Source organism: Rhododendron vialii, chromosome 7a (assembly GCF_030253575.1).
Source record: "Rhododendron vialii isolate Sample 1 chromosome 7a, ASM3025357v1".
In the NCBI taxonomy this organism is placed as follows: Eukaryota; Viridiplantae; Streptophyta; class Magnoliopsida; order Ericales; family Ericaceae; genus Rhododendron; species Rhododendron vialii.
The window spans coordinates 34,038,995-34,065,144 of NC_080563.1; the positions used below are offsets into that span (position 1 = coordinate 34,038,995).

At 36.3% G+C, this 26,150-nt stretch overlaps 2 protein-coding genes across 3 annotated transcripts; one reads left to right on the forward strand and one right to left on the reverse strand.

The window, feature by feature from the left end:
• Nucleotides 1-822: 822 nt before the first annotated feature.
• Nucleotides 823-6,036, forward strand: LOC131334884 (folate-binding protein 1). 2 transcript variants are annotated; one of them, XM_058370189.1, is made up of 4 exons: nucleotides 823-1,101; nucleotides 3,336-3,694; nucleotides 4,712-5,034; nucleotides 5,733-6,036. In XM_058370189.1, exons 1-4 carry the CDS (start codon nucleotides 1,032-1,034, stop codon nucleotides 5,842-5,844), a joined length of 864 nt encoding a protein of 287 aa, XP_058226172.1. In that variant the 5' UTR covers nucleotides 823-1,031; the 3' UTR covers nucleotides 5,845-6,036. The 2 variants fall into 2 exon arrangements, with proteins under 2 accessions (XP_058226172.1, XP_058226171.1); XM_058370188.1 differs by having other exon boundaries at nucleotides 844-1,101; nucleotides 5,730-6,036.
• A 14,097-nt stretch (nucleotides 6,037-20,133) lies between these two features.
• LOC131332940 (tetraspanin-9-like) lies at nucleotides 20,134-23,658 on the reverse strand. The gene is made up of 3 exons (XM_058367248.1): nucleotides 23,309-23,658; nucleotides 22,268-22,415; nucleotides 20,134-20,572 (listed from the first exon to the last, which is right to left on the reverse strand). The coding sequence occupies exons 1-3, from the start codon at nucleotides 23,656-23,658 to the stop codon at nucleotides 20,255-20,257; spliced, it is 816 nt and encodes a 271-aa protein (XP_058223231.1). The 3' UTR covers nucleotides 20,134-20,254.
• Between the last annotated feature and the right edge of the window lie 2,492 nt (nucleotides 23,659-26,150).

Consider the following 26,150-nt stretch of genomic DNA (forward strand, 5'->3'; position numbering starts at 1 on the left):
CTTTGTAACTCATTCTATTCGTTAGTGGAAGTTTGGAGAATCAGTTGGAAAACAAGTTCGTTATGAATTGATCAAGGTATTTTGTTTGTTCTTTGGTTTATCAAGTTTCCAGTGACTCGTTGTGCTGTTCTAATACTTCTAGATAGAGAAATCCTATTCGTTGAGGTAATTGAACCGACACTACAATCGCCTGATTAAGTTTGGCTTTTTATAAGTTGAAATCTGAAAAGGATAATTACAAGTCTTTTTTGGCACGCTCGCACACAATCATATTTTGAAAGTAAGTCAAAATCTCAGCCCAAACAGATGAACCTCACAATAAAATCTGTGCACTATTTATCTGTGTAGACAGACTTACTATCCCTTTTAAACCTGTGGTTTCTCGATGTGGGCAACGCATAACAATAAAGTGTTGTGAGGGCCATTCCTTTGACATCTGTTGACAAGCCGTGAGCTAATTTCCGAGCAACAACGAGCTGAGCTTAAGCTTAAGCTTGAAAAATATCTTGCGAGTTGAGCTCGAGCTTGCATTTCTCAGCTCGTCTTGAGCTCGAGTCACTCTCAAATTATGCGAGTCAAGCTTGAACATGTTAAAATTCGATTTGGCTCGGTTCATTTGCAACTCTATGGTGTGTGTCTGTGTATGATATAAACAAATAATTGGACTATAGTCATTAAAGTCTGTTTCGACTTCCAAATTAGGTAGATGTAATTGGGGTGCGTCGGCCTTTTTTTTTTCAGGAATTGATTTGCATTCTCAAAATACAAACTTCAAAAGATTTGGGTTGGTCATTGATTAATCGTAAAATCGAACCAGTCGATGCTCACCCCTCAACCTCAATAGTTCAAGGACCATGACAAAATATCAAAGTTGGGCCGAATTGAGAATAAGATGATACTTATAGGATGCAAGGTGTAACATATACAGAAGGAAGAATGGCGTACCAAAAATGAGAGGTAAAAAATTGATTCAAAGTCAATGAACGGTCTTCTCAAATCCGTCTCCGGAGCACTCAATCGACGAACGAAGGATGAGATCGGACTGTTGCGCCGTCTTGTTTTTGCTCACATCGCTCAACGTTCTTGTTCACGTAACCTTCGGTACTCTCTCTCTCTCTAGGGTTTCATTTCTTCTTGTCCAATTTTATTCTTCAACCTCCCTGTCCACACGTAGAAACAACAGTCAAGAATGCTTTTTGGATATCGTAAAGAGAACATTAACCGGTTTGCGCTTACCTAATTCGGGTTATGATTTGACCTCTTTAACGAATTCTCAAAATTGGGATTGTGCATAAGCACATGTAAGTGGGAAAGTTAACCTCTTTTTCTCTATTTCCTGTGTGCTGGTGATTTTGTAGCAAAATGCGTGTCGGAAATCTCAGGTGTCAGTGATTTGTTGATGATTTTGTGTTAATGTTTTGTATTAGCCATGGCTTATGTTTGTTTTGCTTCGACGGGCTTGTAATTATTGTCATCAGCAAATTGTAAGTCGAATGGAGGACCGCTTACTGAGTATATCTTGGGTGTAGCAGAAGTAGGTTTTTGGTTGAAACCTGTCTCTATATCCGTTTTGAAGAGCTTGATGTTGTGTTGGTGGGGGAGGGATGAAATTGCCATATGCATGCTATAATATCATTGCATGATTTAAATCCATGATACTTGAATTTGGAAATTGGAAACTAGGGAAACTTTTGTGTTGAAAATGCTATCTTGAAGGGCACTTTGTTATGTCATTCTTTTCTTGGTAAGCAAGGTCATATGTGCTTGCTATAATATGATCACATCAGTTGAATCCATGATACTTGAATGTGAAAATTGGAAACTAAAAGGAAACTTTCGTGAATAGAAAAATTGGAAACGAAGGAAACTTTCAAATATAAGTTTCCTTAGTTGAACAGAGTAGTAGCAGCTGTAATAGCATTAGACTCTTTTATTAGTCATTTCTAGTGTGACAAATGACAATAATGATGACTGTTGTAAGAATAAGTTAAATAGTTAATCACATAGTTACATCAGTAGTAATACTAAGGTTGGTTCGATGGAATCAACGTTGGAATGAAATGGTCATTCCATGGAATACTTATTCCCATGTTTGGTTCACCATTAAATGATGGAATGATCACTCCAAATGGAATTGCTATTCACCTTAGTAAAGGAATTGTCATTCCACTAAAAAAACTAAGGAATTGTCATTCCATTTTTTTGCCACACCAAAATTATTAGTGTCACTCCAAGATTCACTATTGCCACACCGAAAATTACTATTGCCACTCTAAAAAGTACTATTGCCGCTCCAAAATTACTATTGCCGCTTCAAAAATTACTCTTTTCACTCAAAAAATTATTATTGCCACACCATTCCATTGTGGATGAGAATGAGAATGGCTATTCCTAAGCACAACCAAACTTGGGAATGGAAAGGATATTCCAATCTCATTTCCTCCAATTCCATTCCAACCTCAATTACATTCCATTGTCAATTCCGTTCCACTGAACCAAACATATCCTAATAGTAAGATAATAGTACCAGTAATAGTAATATAATAGAATTAGTAATGGTAACAGTAACATGAATAGGAATAGGAATAGGAAAAAGAAAAAGAAAAAGAAAAAGAAAAGGAATAGTATTAGGAATAACTACTATATATGATCAATATTGCTGAGGAAGATTTCAAATATAAAGGCTATCCTAACCCAATCCGACTCTTTTTTGCTCAATTTTGCGTTACTTTATTGAGGGGTATGGGGTAATAATTCTAGGATATATTTGTTTTCTAGCCTTCCTGGTTTCTCATTAGTTATTGAATTTTATCTGGCAAGTGTTTCGGTGTTCTTATGAAAACTTCCCTGTACAATCATACATTGTTGCATGAGGACACTTATTGGGTTGAAGATGTTTGTGTATCTGTACTAAGTATGCCAGATAACTGTGGCGTTGTATACTTTCTGGTTTCTCCTTCTAAGGGTGTGCTCGTTTTCCGATGGTTTACAGTAATAATCATTTTAACACGGTCCATTGATATTTAGCATGAAACCATGTTGATGCGTGGGGGAAAATAAGATTCAAAGTAGGATTTGTTTGAGTTGCGTCCTTTAGTGAACTTCGATTTAGAAGATTAAGAGTTATGAGTTTTAACCTCTATTTTGGAGCTAAATTCAGCAGAGTCAAGTTCCACAGATAGCTTCGTCGACTAAGAAAGTGTACAATGGTTGATGTACTAGTTGTTTTATTACGGAATATAGTCGCGATAATCAATCTTTTATTATCTTTTATGAGTAGATTTCGTTGGTCATTGCTTGTGCAAATGAGATGTGTGGAATGTATATAAATGCAGGAAAATCTGATGGAGTGTGTATCTCTCCCGGTGGCCGCTTTCCCCCATTTGCAAATCAAGGAAAACCTCCAAGAAAAGCAACCAAGGGACCCAAAGATTTGACGCTTTGCAGGGTATTCAGCAAAAAGACATGCTGTGATGTAACCCAGACGCATCCGGCTTTGTTATCCATTAGGAGGTTGGCTTTAACTGGGGAAGCTAGCCAGGAGTGCTTGCAGCTGTGGGAATTGTTGGAGTGTTCTATTTGTGATCCCGGTGTTGGTGTACAGCTGGGACCTCCTGTAATATGTGACACTCTTTGTGATAGAGTGTACAAGGCCTGCTCTAACGCATACTACTCCATGGATGCAAAGACACAGGTGCGTAGTACTGTAATACGGAATTTATGGATACTGTATGCCCTATTTGGATGATTGGAATGGAAGACAAGGAATGGGATTCTAGTTGCATCTCATTGGTAGCAAGCACAATGCAAATGTTATTCAAGTGTCCATTATAGAAATGTGGAAATTGGGTCCCCAATCGCCAGTGTTCTAAATGGTGGTCGGCGCTAGTCGGGCGGCGACCCGCCGCAAAGCGCCTAGGTGCCGCCGAGCGATTCGGCATTTTTTTTCAAATTTTTTTTTTATAAATATTTTTAAGGCAATCAAGCCCCGCCAAGACGGCTGCCTAGCTCCGCCAAATCTCCCTTAGCCGCCAAGTTCTGCCAAGACGGCCGCCAAGCTCCGCCAAATCTCCCTATCTGCCGAACGAGCCTGAAGGATTGTGAGAGGCTCCCGTGGGGAATCGTGGAAACAAAATTCCAGCATGTTTTTATATCAATAACTCTAGTGTCTGAGCCAGCTTACGCGCACCTCGACTAATCGTCATTCGAATTGCCTACCTATAATAACTTGTTTTGGTCAACCCAAATCTAGGAATGAAAGTCATCCAGAGTATATCTGCAGAGTGGATTAATTGCCATGGAGAACCGCAGTCCAGTTGGTACATCTGCAGTGTGGCTTAATTATGCCATCTGATGTACTGGTAACATACTTCTAGAGTGAAACTTATCTCTGGACTCTGATGTTGAAGGACATGATTGTTAGTAATGGATATCCTGTCAGGGTCATCCAAGAAAAGACCTCTAAGGTGGGCTAAAAAATGAGTTATGCAAGTCTCTAGCCAATCTTGGATTGGAAGTCGGATTGTCTCCTCGTCATCAAACATGATCCTATTGTCATACCCCATGTGTTTTTTCCTTTACTGTGTCAATTGCATTCCTGGATGCTATGTGTATTCTCTCGATCAGAGGCTTTTATGTTTTCTGTTGAATCTAATAGTTTCATTGACAGTTCCCGACAATTTCCATTTTCCATGATTGCACGTAATACTAGGTTCTTGCGCCTTGTGGAGTAGGCGACTTTGTTTGTGGTAGAGCCTCTGAATGGACCTCAAATGGCACAGAGCTCTGCTGGGCTGCAGGTTTTTCTGTTAAGCCATCTAATGATATTGAAGAAACATCTTGCTATGGTGGAAAGGCTAGTCTAGATTCTATTGCTGATTCGTGGCGGGCTTCTAAATCTGGGGAACCACAGAATGCTGAGAGCTCTGGAGTGTGGAAAGATTTCCAGCAATGGGCGAGGGAAATGCCTTTTAGTGAAAGAGTTTGTTGGGCAGTGGGAGGAATGGTTCTTACTGCGGGGCTTTTCTTCACAAGGTTAGATTACTATCTTGTCGGTGGTTATGAATGTTTTCATTGCAGCGTTTTCCCTCATGCTTAGATTCATATTTCACATACTATTCCTCTGATCCTTTCTTTGTCATTTCAAAGTCTTCAATTGTAGAAAGTACTTATTTGGTGGTGCTTGCATAATTTTCTAAACCTAAAAGCTCCACTTATAATTTCGTACAGGTCTGTTGGTATTTTAAAATTAGAGGGGATTGGTGTTTTAGCCGACCCCAAGTGATTGGGACATAAGGCTTGGCTTGGTTTGGTTTAGGGGATTTGGTGTTGCTTCTTGAGATAGAGACGTTTTTGGCACACTCGATGTGTTCATAGTTACGCGGCTTACGCATCTGCTGGTGTCTTAAATGAAACTGTTACTAATCTTCCAACACTAAAGACAATTGTGTTTCTTATTTTCTATCTACGTGACTGCTTGAGAAATAATGTAGCTTATCATGACTTCTATTTCTCACTTTGCCTTTCTTAGTTTAATGCAGACAAGGTACACAATAAAGAATTATGTGTTCACTTTAAGTATTCTACTTCAATCCCTCTTCCGCTGCCTCTTAATTCTCTGCATATGCAGTTTTCCCGAAAGATACTCTAGTTGGGCAAAGACTGAGTGAACCTTATAATGTTGCATATTTGGCATATGTTACTTACTCTAAATCTTTTGGTACATGCAGTAGAAGGAAGAGCCATAATCAGCGCCAGAAGCAGGCAGCTATTCAACGCACTGCTAGGAAACTCGAATCGAAGGTTAGTCAAAAGTCTCCTGTTATTCGAGGAAATAGAAAGTGAAGTCTGAAGTAGTGTACCCTTTGAAAGTGAACATATGTTTTTTCCTGTTCAGGTAAGTTTCAGAATGTTGTATTATGGCTAATTTTTGTTTTTCCTCCCTATATATGTGCTATTTTGTTATACTGTTTGGGGAGATTTTGGAGTCCTCAACTAGGACGAATTTATGCAGTATCTGTATTAGTTCTTCGACAAGGGCCTGTAGTATCATCAGGTGCAGCAGTGTCTTAGTTCCTGGAACCTACTCTTACATTGCGGCTTGATTTTTATTTTTAATTTTTTTTGGTTTTGAGTTTTTCAAGGTGCCTTAAAAGCATCACTAGTCATAGTTTACCAACACCACAAAGCCATGCCTACTGTGCAAACCTTAATTTTGCATAATCTTTGTTCTGCCAAGGAATTTGTATTCGTGAAATTGGTCACGTGGAGTCTAATCTCTCCTATTTTCGGGTCGTTGAAACTAGTTACATTCTTTTTTGGATGAAATTTGTTGAATTCCTGTTGTTTACTGAATACAATCACTTTTTTTTTTACAATCACATATTTTCTGTGTTATTTTTGTTCGATAACGTATAGGGACATAGCATGAGCTGAAAGCAGAAAGTTTTTGTACTTATCTGAGTTACATATGATTTGCAAAACCAGAAAGAGAACAAATTAGTTGAGATAGAGTGATCAACTGTTGTCCATCTTATTTCTCTGTAGGTTTGTGTGTATTTTGTTCTCTTTGAGGGCTTCATTGTTCCAAGTCCATGTAGGGCAGCTAAAATGGGTTAGAAGCTAGATCATATAATCCTACAGTATGACTCTCCACTCATGTTCCTCGCTCTCATGAATTTTAATAGTACACTTTGGAGTGTCTTCTAAAGGGGCTTTAGGCTCTCGCTTTTGCACACGCTCATGCACGCAACCCTCTGATTGTACAGCAACGTTACTTTTAGTATTGGTACGTTAGGAGGGAGATCTTGGCAAATAGCGCAACACATGAACCCTCAACCTCCTAGTGAGGAATTAAGGTTTTTGCCAACTGAGCTGCAATTGCAATATGTTAGGTGTTTCCTTTAACGTTATTTCGGCACACAATCACGTTCTGGGGCATTGTGGTTGGCATGCCATGCTAGAAGGGAGAAAGACTTGAATCTAATCGTATTTTTACGCGAAAAGAGATTACGTTCTGCAGGGTTGCGCCGTGTATTTGGGTTCGATGGATGTCTACTTAACAAATGCTACCTCAGCACATTGTTCTTCCCCGCATGGATGTGCCCTCATCTGATCCTTCCTTCCCTCACAATCGTCTTTGCTTGACTTCCCCTCAACCAGCAGCCGACCACCAGTGAAACCGCAAACAACAGCATCCCTTCCCCTCTATCTTCCCCCTAGCACCACCGCCGACGGACCCCTCACCTAGTGCTGTTCTCTCCTCCCTGGTCCACCACTCGTATACGAATATATACAACTTATGTGAACGATCAAAAGCCCTAGATTTGCATGTCACTAGCAATTGCACACCGTGATCAATGATAGCAAAGTTAAGAATGGAAAAGGCATGACTTCAGTCGATTAAAGGAAAAGGCATGGCGTGGCTCACCAATGGTGGGGTTTATGGAGAGAGAAAGCGGGGGCAGGGGGCGTAGCGTGGGTTGTGGGTTTTTGGATGGTGGCGATGGTGGTCTGCAGCCGTTGGATATCTCTAGCTACCAGAAGGCAGAGTTGCGGTCAGCGAGATATGACGTTCTGTTCTGGCCAATTGGTAAGGTGGTGGTTGCTGTCATATTCATTTGATTTATTATGTACATCACACTTTTTCGGATAAGATAATCTCCAAGCTTAGATCCTCTTCAGTCCACTTGATTGACTAGACGGGCCAATTTCGACCAATGGATGTTTCCAAGCTGATCAGTTTGATGATTGAAGTCGATCATGTTTAGAGCTCATTGAGAACTTCAATCACCCCAAAAATCACGTTTAACTGATATCATTTGATATTCTAAAACAAATTTATCTTGAAAAAATGAGTTCTAATGCAGGGTTGCAATCTTATTTTTTATAGGGTAAAATTGTGTTCCGAAACCCTATCAAACAATATCTAATCAACTTGATTTTGAAATTGTTGATGTTATAGATGATTTTTAAAATGAGAACGATTCCAATTGTGAAAATTGACTCAGAAAGGGCCCACAATGAGCAATGGACTGAAGAGGATAAAGACACGCTTAGCAGCAGTTAGCACCAACAGTCCCGAATACATATTACATACTAGCTACCACCAGCAATAACTATATCAGAAAAGCTAAAGGGAGCGACGGTTTTCATATTGACGGGTTACCGACATTCATGTGGCGTCCATTATGGATTCTGTACGAAAATTCAAGCTATTCAATAATTTTAAGAAAAAAATCGATTGAACATTGTAAAAAATTAGCTCAGTCCGATATGTGTAGGTGTTAAAACTAATTTTTCTGTTTTTTTGAAAACGGTCAGGCTAAAGAGGGCATATATGCAGTATGCACCGGTTAAATATAATATTTTATTATTATATTTCAATCCAAGGTACAGTTTTCTCTTTTGGGGAATACAATCGTTCTGTCTGTCATTTATTTTTTACAAAATGACATATTTAACCCCAATCACTTTAAAGTTCATAACTCGAGCATAAGAAAGATGTACCGTACAACGCTACCCTGGCACTTTGAAGATTGGGTTTAAGCTTAAAAAACAGAAATTCTAGGACCACATCACACACCCACCGTATGTGTCCAACGCACGGTTTACGAGGCTCATTCCGAATTTTAAAAAATATAAAAAAATAGTTATAAATTTTAAAATAATTATTTATAGACCCTGTAAAAAATCAATTCAAACAGACACGGGTAGATATGTTTTTTAAATTCATAGAGATGAAATTGAAGAGTTGAGTAATTTAATTTTGTAAATCCCCATATCAGAAGAGGAGAAAAAAAGAGTGTGATTATAAAAAGAAGAGTGAAAATCAATTACCTATAATTTTTGGATTAATCACCTGTCTCGATGATAGTGGTTTAAAAAGTATAAAAAAAAAATTAACCAAAAGCAAAAAAAAAAAATTCCCTCAACATGAAAAGCAATACGAAATAGCCGTCTTTTTTGTTTAAAGTACTGTCTTCTATTAACTTTTTTTCACATGGTCCATACTATTATATTTTTCTGATTCAACTCATTGAGACAAATGATTAACCCAAAAATTACAACAAAAAACTACAAAAATTACAAAAAGTAAAAATTACCAAAAATAATCTTAGATAAAAAAAAGTTAGAAAGAATGTACTTGTGCACACCACACATAAATCGGATTGTGTGAAATTCAATTCGAATACATGAATAATCAGAGCCACTCAATTCATTTTGATTTTTTTTAATAATCTCTTAAAAAAGTTAACGCAATAGAGACCGATGAGGGCTTGATAGATTTTGTGTTCCATTTCTTGACAAAAAAAAAAAAAAATGAACAAAGACTCGAAACTAGGGAAGGAATTGGGGAATGGTGCTGTGCAGTGGTGTGCGCAGCACCGTGCTGCGCACCTCCAAGTTGTCGGATCGTGTATTCGACGGCTCTGATCTCATCTTGGTAATGAACGGCTCTTAATTGTTGGTTGCTGAGATAAGATCCGAACCGTCATATCGTGCATCCAACCTTTCGAATATGTGCAATATAATACTGCGTACACCATTACAGATGACTAACCCGAAATCATACCAGATTAACAAAAAAATCAAAGGAAGATAAAAAGAGCCGCTTTTGGGGTTTAAATAGGAGAGAGAGAACTTTTCATAGCAAACACAATGAATAATAAGAAGGGCTAATAACGTCATTTAAGTGTACAAGGTAAAAAACTTCTGCATTCCCCTGACTTGGAAAAGACACTTGCAATTCATTATTTTCAATGGGCCCACACAGGGGATGCTTTGATATAGAATTCTGCTATGAGTAGAGACACTGGTAGGAATCCTGGTAGAGATAAATCTAATTAATTATACTTTATACCTTCAACTTTAAACTATTATGGTTTAGTTCTAATTCTGGAATGATCTTGCTCTGTGATACTGGAATTTTGCTTCTGCTAACTGGTTTTCTAATTCTTCAAGCTTATTCTGTTCTTCTCTTATAAATCTGGTAAGAGTGGTGCTATATCTAGGTCTGTGAATATATATGGGTGTCCTTAAAAGTGTATCTATTAAGAAATTCTGGAAATGTATTTCTTCTCTCAATCTATGAATATGAATTAAAATAAGCTCTTTCTTGTTCATGTATGTAAAAGGTTTGTGATCAAGTATTTGTAAATCCTACTCGGTACTTACCACCACATGATCCAGATAAACTGTTTAAAATGATTTGAATACTGCAAAAATTATATATCATATTGCCCATTGATTAATCTTTCTTTTCATATTACTCACCCCTTATGTGTCAAAATTTTATTTAGAGAAATTCCTTATTTTCCTTCTTAACCTACCTCCGAATACTACTCCCTCAACGCCATCCTTTGGCAAAACGGGTACAAGACTCAAGAAGGCTTTATGGTTTAAAGGCCTGAAGTCATTACTCCTTTAAAATTTTAAATTTCAAGGTGTTAACTATATGAAAACTGGATTAAAAATTTCTCTGGGTAATACAAGTATATAATTTAAACAGTATACATAACATTTATAATCATAGGGGTGTTCCCTTTCGGGAGTCCCTAAAGAACAATAGAGAACTTGAAGAAGACTTACAATATTATTGCCAACTGCTGATTACAAAGACTCAATTGTTGAAGATTGACTCGACCAATTACAATTGCAACAAATGCTTTGGATAGCAATCGTTCAAGTGTTAGGAGAGTCGTCCCTACAAATGAAAAACTCGACTCTATTTATAGACCATCTTAAAGTTACATGACTGGCAACCTAATAAGGAAAGTGATCCGGTTTTTCAAAGAGAATAGTAGATGCCGCGTGAACGCTGGCCCGCATCGACACATCTTTCAACTTTCTTTTTGAAAAGCAAGACCATCCTTCTATTATTACAAAGACTAGTGACCGAAAGTAGCTGAACTGTTTATGTCTGGTTTGGTGAAAAGTAGTTGAAACAGTAAAAGCTGTCTGGCTGGTGGAGAGTGGTTGAAATAGTGAAAGTAATCTTTTGCTTTCGGCAAATGCTTCCAAATTTCATAAAGTATCGACCCATGTGATGACAGGGTTGTTGTCTATCATGGTGGATACCTTTGTCTTTACTTCTTATCCTTCCATAGTATTGTTGAGATTATGAATGGCTTCATCATCAAAATCATAATCTTCTTCTTCTCCATTATCAGATGGAATGGATGGATCTTCTTTTGTTATCATGGCTCTTTGCTGGTCTTTTTGCTCCAAGTAATACCTGACTAATTTACCATGTCCTGTTTCAAAATGGAATTTTAATTCTGGGAGGTGATCATTAGATCTAATTTTCTGAAATAGATCTTCACATATTAATGGTGCCTTCCCGTAGTCATACAGACTATCATAATGAAATCCTTCAGCTATGGTAAAGGCAATGGAATGTCTGATCTGTTTTCTTATTGAATTTGCCTCGCAAATCCATGGGGCATCATTATCGCAATGATAAATGCGTCTGAGGATTGTATTGGCTGGATTGGTGTTGATCTGAATGTTGTGGTAAGCGGGAATGAGCTGTCCTGTAGATGTCCATTCTGAAAGTTTTGATTCCACTACCGCTTCTACTGCTGTACCCTGTTCTGCCATAGAATTAAGAACACAGGCTGCAATCTTTCTTCCAAATCTGTTAGTATCTTCTGGGTCATGGAATATAATTTGTTGAATATATCCAAAATCCAAAAGAGTTACTTCTGTAATTTTCACCACTTTTTCTTTGAAATTAAGGTAAAAGGGTTTGAAATGCTTCATGTCTATGTTGGCCATGGGAATGCTGTAAATGAGTTGACAAGTACAGGTCATCCTTTCCAAAGGTATTTGAATGCAGGTTGGTTTGATTTCTGGACATGGGACAACATTTTTTTCTTGTAAATAAAGAGTTTTCCAGGAAATAGTGAGACCCGGAATGCATCCTTCATTCTGGTTGATTTTGATTAGCTCTGAAAATAAGAATTCCTGGAAATGAGCTCTATCTTGTCTGGCTAAGTGCTGAATATAGTTGATAACATCTGGAGGGAATTTTGAAAGAAAGGTAAAAGCTTTTGGCTGCAAAAGCTCAATTGGATTATATTCCTTACTCCACTCACTCTTTTCTTCATCTTCCAGTAGGGAAGACTGCTTTCTCACTTTTACCAGTGGGGTAAAAGGGCTTCTGATCTTTTTGAGCTCTTTCTCTGATTCTAACAACTTCATTTTGAGAGTTGTTATTTCCTCTTCAAGCCTTCGCTGGTTATTGACCAATATTTGATTGGTTTGCTCAAAGTCTTGGTTTTTCTTATTTAAAAGTCTAAAATTTCTAGTCATTGTTTCGCAATGACCACAAAATCTTATTTGCTGAGCAAATGGCTGGTTAGAAGGTGGTTGATTGAAAATCTGGTTATTTTCAAATCCTGCAGTCTCAAGAGCTGCTTGAGTGTTTAATCTTCTGGAAGACTCTGAAATATAGAAATTATTTCCAATGGCGCGATTTGCCCATTGATTTGCTTCAGAGAAAGTATGAAAACCTTTCCATGTTGAGGAAGGGATTCCATCAATCTGTTTTAAAACTTCTGGCCAATAGGAATAAATTCCTGGAACACGGCCTATAGCTACACAATAAAATGAAAATCTTTTTGTTGGGTTTTACCCATTTTGTTGATTAAAGAAAATGTTTAAAGCGTTTAGACAACCTAAAAATCTAGGAACATCTTTGTGAGAGTCCCAGAGATTATCTAAAAGACACTTCTGTTCCTCACTGATATTGTGGATGAGGTACCTGAATTTAGATCTGGATTGTTCAGGAAAAACTCTGAGAGTTACACTTCCGAAAGTTAAAAACTTCTGATCTGTTCTGGTTGAACTGATTATGTTGCTGGAAGACGCCATCTGAAAGATTAGAAATATTAGTCTTTATTTCTCTGGATAAGTAATCTGCTAAAGTGTTTTCTTTCCCTTTAATATGTTCAAATTCTACTGTGTATCCATTACCTGTTATTGTATCTACAAAGTTAAGCCATCTACGAGTACTAATCTTTTTCTCATTGAGAAGCTTATGAAATTTAACAATTGCTTCACAATCTGTTCTGACTGTAAAAGGTTTGAATAGCCATAACTTGAAGCTATTAATGGCGTTAATAACTCCTAATATTTCACAATCTATGCTGGCTAAATTTCCTTTTTCTTTATATTTTCCACTGGAATACCTACAAATTTTTTCTGTAGATTTTGCTGAGTATTTAGTAGATTTACTGAGAAGTATTGCTCCCCATCCTTTTTCACTGGCATCTACCTCTATTACTATGTAATCAGATTCTAATGGTAAATCTAGTTCTGGTAGATTTCTACAAATTTCTTTGATCTTTCTGACAAGATTAATATCTTGCTGGTTGAAATATTTTTGACCCGTCGGGGTCGTTTTGCTATACAAGGGTCCTATGATCTTACTAAGATCTCTTATATAAGGTCTAGCATAATTTAGGGTTCCTAAGAATGACTGGAGTTTTTTCTTGTCCTCTATCTTATCTGGAAATTCTAAAATTTTTTGTGCTATGTGTGGCTGTAACTGAATTTTTCCTTTTCCTATTTTTACTCCTAAATATTCTATATATTCTTTATTTAATTCCATTTTCTTTTTACTAATGATTAAACCATTGTCTAAGAATAACTGAAAAACAATTCTAAGATGCCTGTAATGTTCATCCTGTGTTTTACTGAAAACGAGAATATCATCAATATAAACAAGAATGAAAGAATTATAATTTTTAAATATGCTATCCATTTTTCTTTGAAAAATACTGGGGGCTGTTTTCAAGCCAAAGGGCATGACTATCCATTCATAACATCCTTGAGGACATGTGAATGCTGTCCATGGTCTGCTGGATTGATCTAAAATAATCTGCCAAAATCCTGATTTACAATCGAATTTACTAAAAATTATTGCATCTTGAATACTATTAATAAGCTGTTCCTTGCTAGGTATATCGTAACTATCTATCTGAACATTATCATTAAGGCGCTTGTAGTTTATGACCATTCGTGCTTTTCCTCTTTTAACTTCTGCATGATTTCTTACCATAAAGGCTGCGCTTCTGTGAGGACTAGTACTTTCTGTTATTACTTTAAGATCTAGTAGTTCTTTAATCTGTTTTTCAAATTCCTCTATATCTAAAGGGCTATATACTATTTTCTGAGTACTGATTTTAAAATCTGGGTTTATGATTTCTAAATGTGCTAAGGTCTTGGTTTTATTCCAATGTTTGATTGGATTTTCTCCTAAGATCTGAGTTTTATCTGCTAGTCTGATTAATTCGTCTAACAAATCTTTATCTGTTCTTTTTCTCTTTTTGCGATCAAGAACAGATAGAGAGTGTTCTATTTGCCAAAAGTCTATTATATCTTGATCTATTTGAATTAACTGTTCTTCTAGCTGTTCTTCCATTAACCATTCGGATTCAGTATCATCTATGGTTTCTTCATATAAATCTAGGTATGTGTCTGGTATGTTTCTTAATGCTTCTTCTATATTTTTATTTACTATCCTATTTTCTTCTGTTATTTTTTCTGTTTTGTCTATGGTTCCACCACGCTTAGCTGACAACTCTGATTCCAAGGTCTGGGCATGAAGTGTTTCTACCTGTAAACTACGTTTATGAAACGTCACGAAGTGTTTACTAAATGTGATGCTTCCATTCATGCTATCGATAAAGTTTAATCCTAAGATAAACTTATAGCTGTGATTAATGTCTCCTATCCATACCATGGGTAATGGGTAGGTATGCTGTTGTTGAAGTTTGTTGGTAAACTTAATACTGCTATTTAGAAGACATGTATCATAAATAATACTGGTGTTATTCATAAGGTCTGCGCGAGCTATATAACCTGGTTTAGTAAAGTACTCAACTGGGATGAGGTCACGACTAATGTGACTCTTGCTGGCTCCTGTATCTACCATAGCTTTGGTTTCTATGATTTTTCCTGGATTCTTTCCTCGAGCTGGTAATAAGATTTCGCAATTTATTTCTATGAGACTATTTTCTCCTATTCTGTTGACCGATTCAACAATGTTGCAATGGTCTTCTATAGTTTCAAATGCTTCAACTGTTTTTAGGGGCTGGTTTTTCTCACTTAACTGATTTCTTAATCTGCTATTTTCTATTCTATATGTTTCTATTTCTATAGATAAAATTTCTATTTTCTTTCTTAGTTCATCTACCTGTTTTTCAAACTGAAATCTGGTTCTTTCTAAATCTAACCTGACTGTGGCTGCTTCTAGCTTGGCTTCCTGAAGTGCTAACTTTGAATTCTGGTTTAAAACTGGTTGTTGTATGCTACCACTTAAATCTATCAAATCTCTATCTATCTGATAGTTTTTCTTGAAACAAAATTTGCAAATATTTTTCTTACAATGTTCACAAATGCTTCTAAATAATCTAAAAGGATAACCATTGCATTCTGAGCAAGGTTCACTGTCTTGACCTATATTGTGTCGCCACTGGTGTACACATTCTGTATTACTTTTAATCATAAAAGTATATTCTGGTAGATAACTGGGAAGTTCATCTTCTGAACTACTACTGCAACTATCACTTTCTTCTAAGAAATTTATCTCTTCTGGTTCTGTACTGATCATACTGATCAAACTATATATTGATTCAGTGTCACTATCTTCTAGTTTTATTTCTATAAACTCTATATTATCAAAATCTCCTAATTCTGCCATAAGATTGGCTTTTTCCGCATTTCTCTGATTTTTCCCTTTATTAGGGCATTTATTGGCTAAATGATCTTCTGAGTCGCATATAAAGCATTTACATTTTCTGTTCTGGGTTGATTGAACCTTCTTCCTAAAATGTTTCTTAGGCCTTGGTTTAAACTGTCTTTTACTGGATGCTTGTTCATAGGATTGACTTTTCCTATATCTCTTTTTAGGATAATAACCATGTTTTTGATATCCATAGTTATATTTTCTTGTCTGTGCTATTTTCTTATGGTATTTACTGGCTTTCTTATAAAATTTATTTTTCTTTTTCTTTCTTTTCCCCTGGTCATATCCATACTGTTGTGGGGTATATATGACTTGGCTACAAAAATTTAATTTATTTTTCTTTATGCCTTTCTGGATTTCAAGTGTTGTACACTTGTCTCTTAAGACTGTAAAAACAAACTGAATTCTAGGACCTATTCCTAAATGTTGATTTTCATCTCCATTAGTAACTTTCCATTTTTCCCATATTTCTTCTCCTAATGGGCCTGGAAGTTTTCTGAAGAATTTATCACTAATTTCTGGATCTAGTGCTCTGCCTGTCTGGGATGCAAGGGCTATAAAGTCATTGCAAAAACTGACTATATATTTCCATTTATGTAACTTAAGCTGTTCTAACTGTCTTATAGCTACATTTTGGTAAGTGGTGTTTCCTCTATTAGGATCTGCTCATATGATTAGGGTTTTAACTAAACTGGTGAAATTGTAGACATTTGGTCCTTGGGCTATCAAAGCCGCATATTGAATTTCAAAATCTCTTTTGTATGCTTCTACAATTCCTTTTGCTGTTTCTCCTAAAAATGATTCGCAATATGACCACATCTCTGCTGAAGAGTGCCAATTGGTCATTTCTAAAAGTTTTCTTACTAAGGCTTGTTCCCATCTGTCTATTACTGCTTTATGAAACTGAGGATCAAATGCTGCAATGTCTAGCATTAATCCCGTGCCTGCTCGTGCCATGAGGGTTATATCTCTATCTACTGGTAACCTTTTTCCATAGGTTCTGAATTCTAGTTCTTGAGCTGATGGCTCAATTCTAGACCTGCTAATTGGAATGTTTCCCATTTCGTATACTTGATTTGGGAGTACTGGTGGATTATTGTCATATGTCTCCATTTTGACTTCTACCATATGACTTTCTGTGTTTTCTACTGGTGGTTGGTAATATTTAGATCTAGGGTCTGAGTGGCAAAACATATCTTCAACTGAGAGATTGTTTTCCCTGCTGGTATCATATTCTAAAAATTTTTCTTCTAAGACAAATATATTATTCTCTATTAAATATTGTCTTTGAAAACTATCTTCTATTTCTGGATGTTCACACTCAAGTTTTTGAGTATAATATCCTTCCAAAATTTGATAATCATAATAATCTAAATCTAGTCTATAAACTGGTTCTAGGAGTTCTCTTAACCTGATTATGTCAGATTCACTAAATTTAAATAACTGATCTAGAGTAAACTGAGTTTGTTCATATGCCATATAAATGTGTTCTGTTTCTATTTCTGACTGAATAGAACTGCTTACATCTGAATGTCTACCGGCGGGAGTATAATCGCTAAATCTGAGATTAACTTCTCCTGAACTCGTGGTATAAAAACTATTACTATTGGGTTTAAGCTGTGTTTTTGGAACTAAATTAGTGACTTTCCATTCAAGTCCGGCTAACATCTCTGAGTCTCGTTTTTTAGCTTCTATTACTTGAATTCCTCTAGTGCCTAAAGCTTTCAAATATTGATCTGTTCTGAGCTTGTATTTGGTGCTACTGTGATTGCTTAATTTTCCTATAAAACTTACACATGCTAAAAGGTTCTGCGAATTAGGGATCATATGATATCCCATTGCTTTAATCCCTATTCTTATATGCTGGTAAAACTCATCTAGAGTTACCTGAAAACCTGGTGTGCAATAAACAATCTGGCAGTTGTTGTTCATGTCTAATTCCATGCTTCCTATCAGGGCTTGCTCTTGATTTGTAAATCTATTGTCAAATATCATGACTAACACTTTAGTTCCTAAATCTTGTCTAGCTAATCCTTTGATTCCTACGGTGATTAATCCTAGGTGTATGAGTCCTAATCTTAACTTCTTTAGCTTATTAAAGCTTTCTTGAGTGATTATTTCTAAGACTTCTGTCTGGTCTTCTGTTATTACGCTGATTGGCTTTTCTTGATAACTGGTGTAAGTTCTAACTCCTCTATTGAAGAAATTCTGTGATTCGTATAAAACCTCTGGATCTAATATCTCTAGACTGTGATTCCTAAATCTATCTAGTTGTATATCTGGATCTATGATTCTTTCAATTCTATTTTCTTCTATTGGCTGTTTTCCAAATACTCTATTAAATAAAGGAATTCCACTGACCTTGGTCTTACTGCTGGATGCCATTACTGAGTTCCTGAAGATTGAGGGATTTCTAGTCCCTTTCTTTTGTTTGGATCTGGGGTGCCAAATATATTGTAATAAAAGGTATTGTTCTGTAGAGATCTACTGGATTTTTTAGGTTCTAAGTGTCCGGTCGAGGACGAGATACTAATCTGGTTTATTTTAGAGGTTAAAGCTTCTAAAGCATTCCCTTCTTGAAGCTTATCTATCCTAGTAGATAACTGGTCTATCTTTTCTGATGTTTCTGCTAATCTATGACTAAGACTAATTAGAAGTTCTATGATAGTATTATTTTGCTTAATAACTACCTCGTCTGTTTTTCCTGTTGGTTTGAAACTGGACAATCCAATAGGGTCAGATTGAATTTTTCCTGAGTTTTCTAACGCAATTCTATAAAATAAACTATCACGATTATTCTCCATTTGCTAATTTCTTTACTTCTTCCAAAAGAATCTCCATCTTCTGGAGTTTCTCGTCTATTTCTCTTCTAATTTCAACTGAGCTCTGTTTTATTCTGTCTACTTCAACTCTGAGGTCTTTAACTAAATTTCTAATCTCTGTTTCAATATCTTTTGGCTGAGTAGTATCTAATTTACTGATTAAATCTATTATATCTTGCTTGCAAGGCAATTTATCTGATATAACTAACTGTTTTTCTTCTAATTTATTTATTCTTTTAAGTATTTCTGAATGTAAATCCTTAAAGTAATCTAAATTTTCTAATTGCTTGTGAGGCTTAGATCTACTAATTTTTTCTAAAATCTGAGTAGTTTGGCCAAGAGATTTTTCTGAAAATTCTTCAAACTGCTTTCTGGTTATTATATTTCTTTTTTCCTCCAAACTGATTTTCTTTTCTAAATCACAACTAAGCTGTTCTACTAACTGAAAACCTGTTTTAATCTGAATATAATGTCTAGACTGTTGAGATCTGATTTCACTTAAACTAGGACTAATAACTTTTAAAAGTTCTTCAATCATAAAACTAAATTAATTCGAAAATAAATATTATACTAAACAATTTTACGAAAACTAAACAATAATAACGATGATAGATAATCTGGCTACTTGAATTAACAAATAGTACTGTAGGCTCTGATACCAATTTTGGGCTGGGGTACTGTATAAACTGTGTAAAGATAAATGCGGAAATAAATGCGGAATGAGGATTGACAACGTAGAATAACCTAGAAGGTCCTAACTGTGAATATCTAAAAATTCTGGAGAAGTGTACCCAAGGTACTGTTATTAGTTTTAAAACTACTGGAAATGTTGGTCTGTAATGTAATTGTTATTCTACTTTACACATAAGGTCAGGAAGAGTATCGGGTTTTTGGTCATTACTGATAGCATTTCTGTTTGATATATTGGTCAGCATTTGCCTTTTGAAAAACAGAAATGATTCGTGCACAGCAAGCTGTGCACAGCAGCCTTTTTCTTTAGCCTCGGGTCACATAAAAATGATCGGAGCCGCTCGTTTTGTTCAAAATATGTCGTTTAAGGTCTCTGTAAAAAATGAGCTTCGTTCGATATCGTTAGAGGCGTTAATAAAACACCTAAAATCACTTCAGAATTTAGGCTCCGATCATCTTTGTGCGACCCGGGGCGGAAGAAAAAGACTGCTGTGCACAGCAGTCTGTGCATGTAGCACAGCTCTTTGAAAAATTAGCAAAAATGAAAAGATTAAATTGAACATCTACACATATAGAATTGAGCTCTTTTTCCGCTATGTGCACTCGGTTTTTTGTTTTAAAATTATTTTCCGTGCGGGACTTGTAGTGGGCCTTTAGTGACCGTCGGTATCCCGTTGTTATGTGTACCGTCGGTACCTACAGCAAAATATGTCTTTTATTACATAATTCAAATTTAAAAAAAGAAAAAGAAAAGCAAGACAACCATAAAATTCAAATTGCATCAATATTTGAGATCTGATTCCATTTTTACATAACACCGTACTGTGCGTGAACCCCACACCTGATCATGTGTTTCAACTGGTACATAACTTCACACATCATGTGAATGTACATGTGAAGTGTTTGGTTTTACATTCTCCGTTACCCAATAACAACTTTGATTTGTGACTGTACTTCTGAAGAATTCCGACAATGGTCTCAAATTTGATCATGCCGTTACATAAGCAGACTCAATAGTCCTGTTACGTCGTCGGTTGTTATCCATTTCAATTCCGTAAGAACAACCAAAGCTGATAATCCATACCGCGACTGCAGACATTATTATACCTCCTCTCATGTACCATTTGAATGACAAGTCGTTGATATAGGAAGCTTTGCAGGTATCGCAACTATAGCACAACCTCCCTTTTTCGTTGCTCCACATCTGACAATTTGCATCATTAGAATACAGTCCAGCTTCTGGGATCAGCCATGTTTGATTCTTCAGTTGAAAACCGCAGTAAATGGGCGGTTTACAGCAACCTCCCTGTAGAGAGAAAAGAAGAAGAAAATATGAATGACGAGATTTGAATGAAATATAGCCCACGAACCATCCGTTGGGCATCCAAAACTCGTCCCAAGTTATCAAACTGATCCATATAATATGCACCCCATATTAGATTGTTAACTATCGACTCATTTCTCAACGTGTAGCCAGACCCTCCTCCATAAGTGGGCTAAATACGTGTAAATATTTTAACATTAGGTACAAGGATGGGACCAGGGGGGTCTAGTAGCGGCGATCGCCACGACAAGAATTTTAGAAAATGCAATTATTATATGTAAAAAAAAAATTATGCCCAACTTATATAGTTTCGCCACTACTAGATTTTCTTAGTATACATTTCGCCACTGCTAGGGTAAAATCCTGGTTCCGTCCTTGATTAGGTAGGTGGTGAGGTTCGAACACAAGATCTATTGCCTGCTCTGATACCATATTAGATTGTTAACTACCAATGCCATTCAAAAAAAAGATTATTAACCACCAACTCATCTAAAAGCTTAAGTTGTTACAGAGATCAAGGGTCAACTTTATTATTTACACATTCAACACCCCAGAACCAAACCATTACATGAAACGGAGAGAGGAGGGTGAAATAAACAGCAAAATGCCAAAAAAACCAAGGGGGAATTAATAGTTATAGAGGCAACTTTTAAGACGGGATCCTCGATAAATTTCAAAAGAAAATTGCGATGAAACTTACTTGAAAAAAAGAGAGAAGAAAACAAGATTTGAAGAAACCGAGGTTTTGCATGGTATCTCCTAACAAATAAAACTGCACAAAAGGAACGATTTGCCATGGTTGAAGCATAGCTCAGAATAAGCCTCGTGAAGGTGAACAAAGCAAGAGTGAACAAAATTGAACTAGATTCAAATTATTAGATACACACCAATTTCGATTGATATTTACAAATCAAGAAACTGATAAACGATAATCAATGTACACTCCTTGAATTTACACCATTTCGCATAAAAAGTGTTACAACGTTTAAATAGAAAATCATAATGCTTATGTAAAATTTCATGCCAATTGCTTAAATGTTCATATTGTCGAGATAAAACCATAACGTCGGTAGGAAAAATTTACACGAAAAAGGAACAATCTTACCAGTTCGATCAAAAACAATTCTCAAAGAAGGGCATGCATTTGATCATTTGCTGAGAATGGATTTTGTGGACTGCATCTGTTTTTTTTTTTTTTTTTGCCTGGATCTGATATGGGTTTATTGGTGTACATTTGGGTGGGTGGTGTTTGCCAACTTCCCAATTTTACCCATTCGGGTTTTAGCTTTGCTAGCTAGTCGGAGAGAATTCTTTGCCAACCTAGCTAGGTGGAATATTTTCTTGGTGATGATGCTTTAATTAATTTGTTGCTATTTTCTCTTTTAACTCGTTTTACTTTGTGTTTTCAAATTAATAAAATCTTTTCTTTAGATCAACAAAGAAAATCCTCAAAAAATTTGCCTGATAAAAATATTTTCAATTTTTCTAGGTAAATCAATGTTATAAACATATTCAATATAGCAAGCCCATCACAGCTATCTCGATACAACCTGCTCAATATGTAAATCACCGAACAAAAAATTAGAAAAAACGTACAACACGATCAATAATTATAAAGAAATAATAATCATATTCATTTATGCTGACAAATTGAATTAAAAGAGAGGCAGAACGAACCTGAAAAAGATCTTCCTTGTCAAAATTCTCACAAATTTTTCTGTCAATGATACATTTCTGGAAGACATGCCAGTCATTGTCCTTCAAAAGAAACGTTTGTGCCCACGACGGATAAGTCTCGAGACAATAATACTCCTGTTGGGAATGCCTTGTATTCTTTAGTCCCACATTGGTTAATTATGTTGTTCCCGTTTTTGTAGCCTATTATAAATAAGGCTTTTGGGGTACTTCTAGAAATTATCTTTTGGGCTTTCATATTGTGGCCTTTCTAGAGTTACGGATTATAGCCGGCTCTTTGTATCTCTTCTTCACGTTGGTTAGTGAATCCTCTCTCTCCTCGCCCGTGGACGTACCCATCTTGGGGAACCACGTATATCTTGTGTCTTTGTGATTTCTTGTTTAGTTTTCAATTTCTCGTTCTTAGCTTGCATTCATAGCGTTCGTTACAACAAACTGGTATCAGAGAGGACTAAGCATATCGATGTCAGGTATCACTTCGTTCGGGATATCATCTCACAGAAGCAAGTTGAGGTGAAGAAAGTGGGTACGGCAGATAACCCAGCAGATATGTTGACTAAACCGGTTCCGGTTGCCAAGTTCAAGCATTGCTTGGGCTTGCTTGGTATTTGCAGTTGATCGCCCCTCGGGGGCATTTGGCGAGTGAGAGGTTAGAAGGGGATAGCTATATTTGGTGATTTGGTTCAGTGGAATTCAAGTCAAGGTGGAGAATTGTTGGGAATGCCTTGTATTCTTTAGTCCCACATTGGTTAATTATGTTGTTCCCGTTTTTGTAGCCTATTATAAATAAGGCTTTTGGGGTACTTCTAGAAATTATCTTTTGGGCTTTCATATTGTGGCCTTTCTAGAGTTACGGATTATAGCCGGCTCTTTGTATCTCTTCTTCACGTTGGTTAGTGAATCCTCTCTCTCCTCGCCCGTGGACGTACCCATCTTGGGGAACCACGTATATCTTGTGTCTTTGTGATTTCTTGTTTAGTTTTCAATTTCTCGTTCTTAGCTTGCATTCATAGCGTTCGTTACAACAACTCCTCTATTGTTTTGGAATCATTAGATTCGGTTCCTCCTTTGATGATATTCCCACTCGCCACAAGAATCACCGCGATGGTAACCAGCAGCAATGCCATGCAAGTACTTTGGAGGGCAGTCACCCTCCATGCAAGGCTAAGCGTTCCCACGAGGAAAAGAGTAAACAGGAACAACCCAAGTGCCAAATCCCAATCCAAATGAGCGTTGGTACAATCGGGATCAAAACTGAAGAACATAATAGCTGTTTTCACAAGAAAGTATCCAGTAAAGACCATCGGCGTGACGCTCACGACGACAAAGAACATGTGAACGCTTTGCACTTCTTCTGTGGTCATGGTCGCCATCAGCGAAAACGAAAAGCAATAAGATGAGGTTATGTGGAGAGAGGAATGGAAATTGAGGAATTTCAACATTCTGGAGCAGTGGCTTTATAGGGTTTTCCAAACATTCTTAATTGAGGGTGTCCAAAATTTGCATTGACAGATTTGAAACGCAATTCAAGCTGGACCCATATTTTATGGGCTAATATGTTGTACCTTTTTGGTCTTTGTCATCGAAAGCAAGAAAATAGTAAGTTATCTTTTGGATTTGGTCTTTTAAACAAGTTTGACATGCTATAAATATCTACGGTTGACGATTACAGTTTAATCTTATTTATTGATTGATGATGCCAGCTACAATATTTGTTGTTGTTTGAACTTATTTGGCTTCGGTTATATGATTGTTAGTTAGCCAAGAGTGGTGAATTACCGCGATACATTTTGGAATAACATGCAAGGACGGACGGACGCATGACTTTCATATTGGGTAGGCGAATATTAAATATTGTTATCACCTATAATAGGTGTTGAGTTTAGAAGTATAAAAGTACTAGTATTATTTTATTGGTCCAACAACCACTTGTACAATAGTTTACACAAATGCACGCTTACAAAGGAGCACATTATTTCTTTTCATATAAAGCCATCCACCTTTCCAATGAACAACTATATATGATTATTTTCGATCAACAGCCCACATTCTCTTTTGAGAATTTTTCTAAAAAATATATTTTCATCTTCATATCTCCAGATATTATAGAACTTCTCACACAAGTCTAGCATATAGTACCACTATTCTGAAACTCTCTTACTTCTTTCTAGAACCTTTGAGAAAGATATAGAACATTCTCCAACATTTTAGGCCGTTCTAAAATAGTTTAGATTATTCTCTATGCTCCAAGTCTTTCTGCTAATCTTTCATTCCCTTCTGCTCTTCTAGTTGCGCTTACTTTCTTGGAGCTAATTGTCTTCAATTCTGAAGAAGTTTGCTTGGTAACATTCACTGGTGCTGCTATCGGATGTTGATGAATATGATGTTTTGTTTCTGTGGCTGCTGGTTTGGTCTTATTTTTGCTATGATCCCTACCTTTTAGCCTGCTACTCTTCAACTCCAATCTTTTGGAGAGCTAAGGGCTTTGTTATGGCTTGTTTTTCTTGGTTTGAGGATAGTTGTTAATGCTCTTTCAACTCCAATTTCTTGGAGGGGCTGTGTTTCTGGCTTGTTTTAGTCTTCCTTTGAGGCCAATAGTTATTCAATTAATGCTGCTGTTATGAATGGAGTATTGGGATATTGCAGCTCTAGGTTTTTGCTTGATGTAATATGAGCTAGTCTCATTGCACCACTTTTCAACTCACCTGGGAGGGCTAAGAGTCTTTGGGGTTCCTGCTAGCTCTCTGCTGATCCTTTTTTTTTGCTCGACAAACGAAACTTTTATATCACTCGAAAGGATACATCGAGCTGGCTCGAACACAATAAGATTACACACTTACTAGTTCGAACAAGAAAAAAGAACTAAAACAAAACCCTCCAACAGAAAGTTGGAGGTGTCTTCTGCTGTGGGAGGGCTGCCTGCATTTGCTGCTTTATTTCATTGTTGATTCCCTATCTTTGGTCATATATGGTTGAAACTTTATCATGTCCTAAATTTGGAATTGTGTAATGTTGCTCTCCAGCCGATATTGATATTTTGACTAAAAGATTTCTATATTAATGTTGTTTCTATCACTGATGTTTTGGTGGAGTTGTTGCTCTGATGCTGCTAATGCTTCTTAAGTTCTTATCTCTCCCAACTGATTTTTGTCAATCACTATAAAGATTTGAAGCTTTCTGATGCAAGCTAATATTGGAATGTGATCCTGCTCGTATTCTGGTCCATATTGATCAACTGCTCAAGGATTGTTATTGGGAGATGTTATCTTGCTTTACTTAGCGTTTGGATGATTCCACCTACCCTTTGTCGCTTCATTCAATTTCTCGTTGGATGTATCTTTTTTTTCTTTTGACTTTCTTTTGGCCTACTCTTTGGTTCAAGTTTCTTCCATGTTCTTAGAGTTTGATCGTCTCAATGTACCATTTGTCGAGTATTAATAAAACTTTGTTGCTTATAAAAAAACACTCTTAAACCTTTCACACTTTTTTAGGATTTTATTAGGAATGATTCTAGATCTATGGAGAGTCAGATGTTGACTCTCAAGAAGAGGTTCATATTACAAAAAAACGTACTAAAAAAATAATCATATATATTTCCTATCAATCTATGCGATTATAAAAATGTAGACATATATATATATATAATTGTACATAGATGCATATATACAACATTGTACCCCATAGCTATTTCAAAAGATAAAACATTAAACCTGATAGTATTAATTATGTCTTTATAGACACATATAATCTCAAGAGGACGATTATGAAACTTGTTAAAAAAGTCTTAGAATGGGCGGAATTTTAGATTTTTTTTTAAAAACATTAGACGGGTGAACTAATATAATTTTAACATTGATAAGACAAA

Excerpts from the sequence above, each read along its gene's own strand:
- LOC131334884 (XM_058370188.1), top strand. The coding sequence starts at position 1,032 with ATGAGATCGGACTGTTGCGCCGTCTTGTTTTTGCTCACATCGCTCAAC. Across the intron at positions 3,695-4,711 it reads CCATGGATGCAAAGACACAG|GTTCTTGCGCCTTGTGGAGT; the intron begins GTGCGTAGTACT and ends ACGTAATACTAG. Across the intron at positions 5,035-5,729 it reads GCGGGGCTTTTCTTCACAAG|TAGAAGGAAGAGCCATAATC; the intron begins GTTAGATTACTA and ends TGGTACATGCAG.
- LOC131332940 (XM_058367248.1), bottom strand. The coding sequence starts at position 23,658 with ATGGCGACCATGACCACAGAAGAAGTGCAAAGCGTTCACATGTTCTTT. Across the intron at positions 22,416-23,308 it reads AAAACAATAGAGGAGTTGTT|GCATTCCCAACAGGAGTATT; the intron begins GTAACGAACGCT and ends AAAGAATACAAG. Across the intron at positions 20,573-22,267 it reads ACAAGGAAGATCTTTTTCAG|GGAGGTTGCTGTAAACCGCC; the intron begins GTTCGTTCTGCC and ends TTCTCTCTACAG.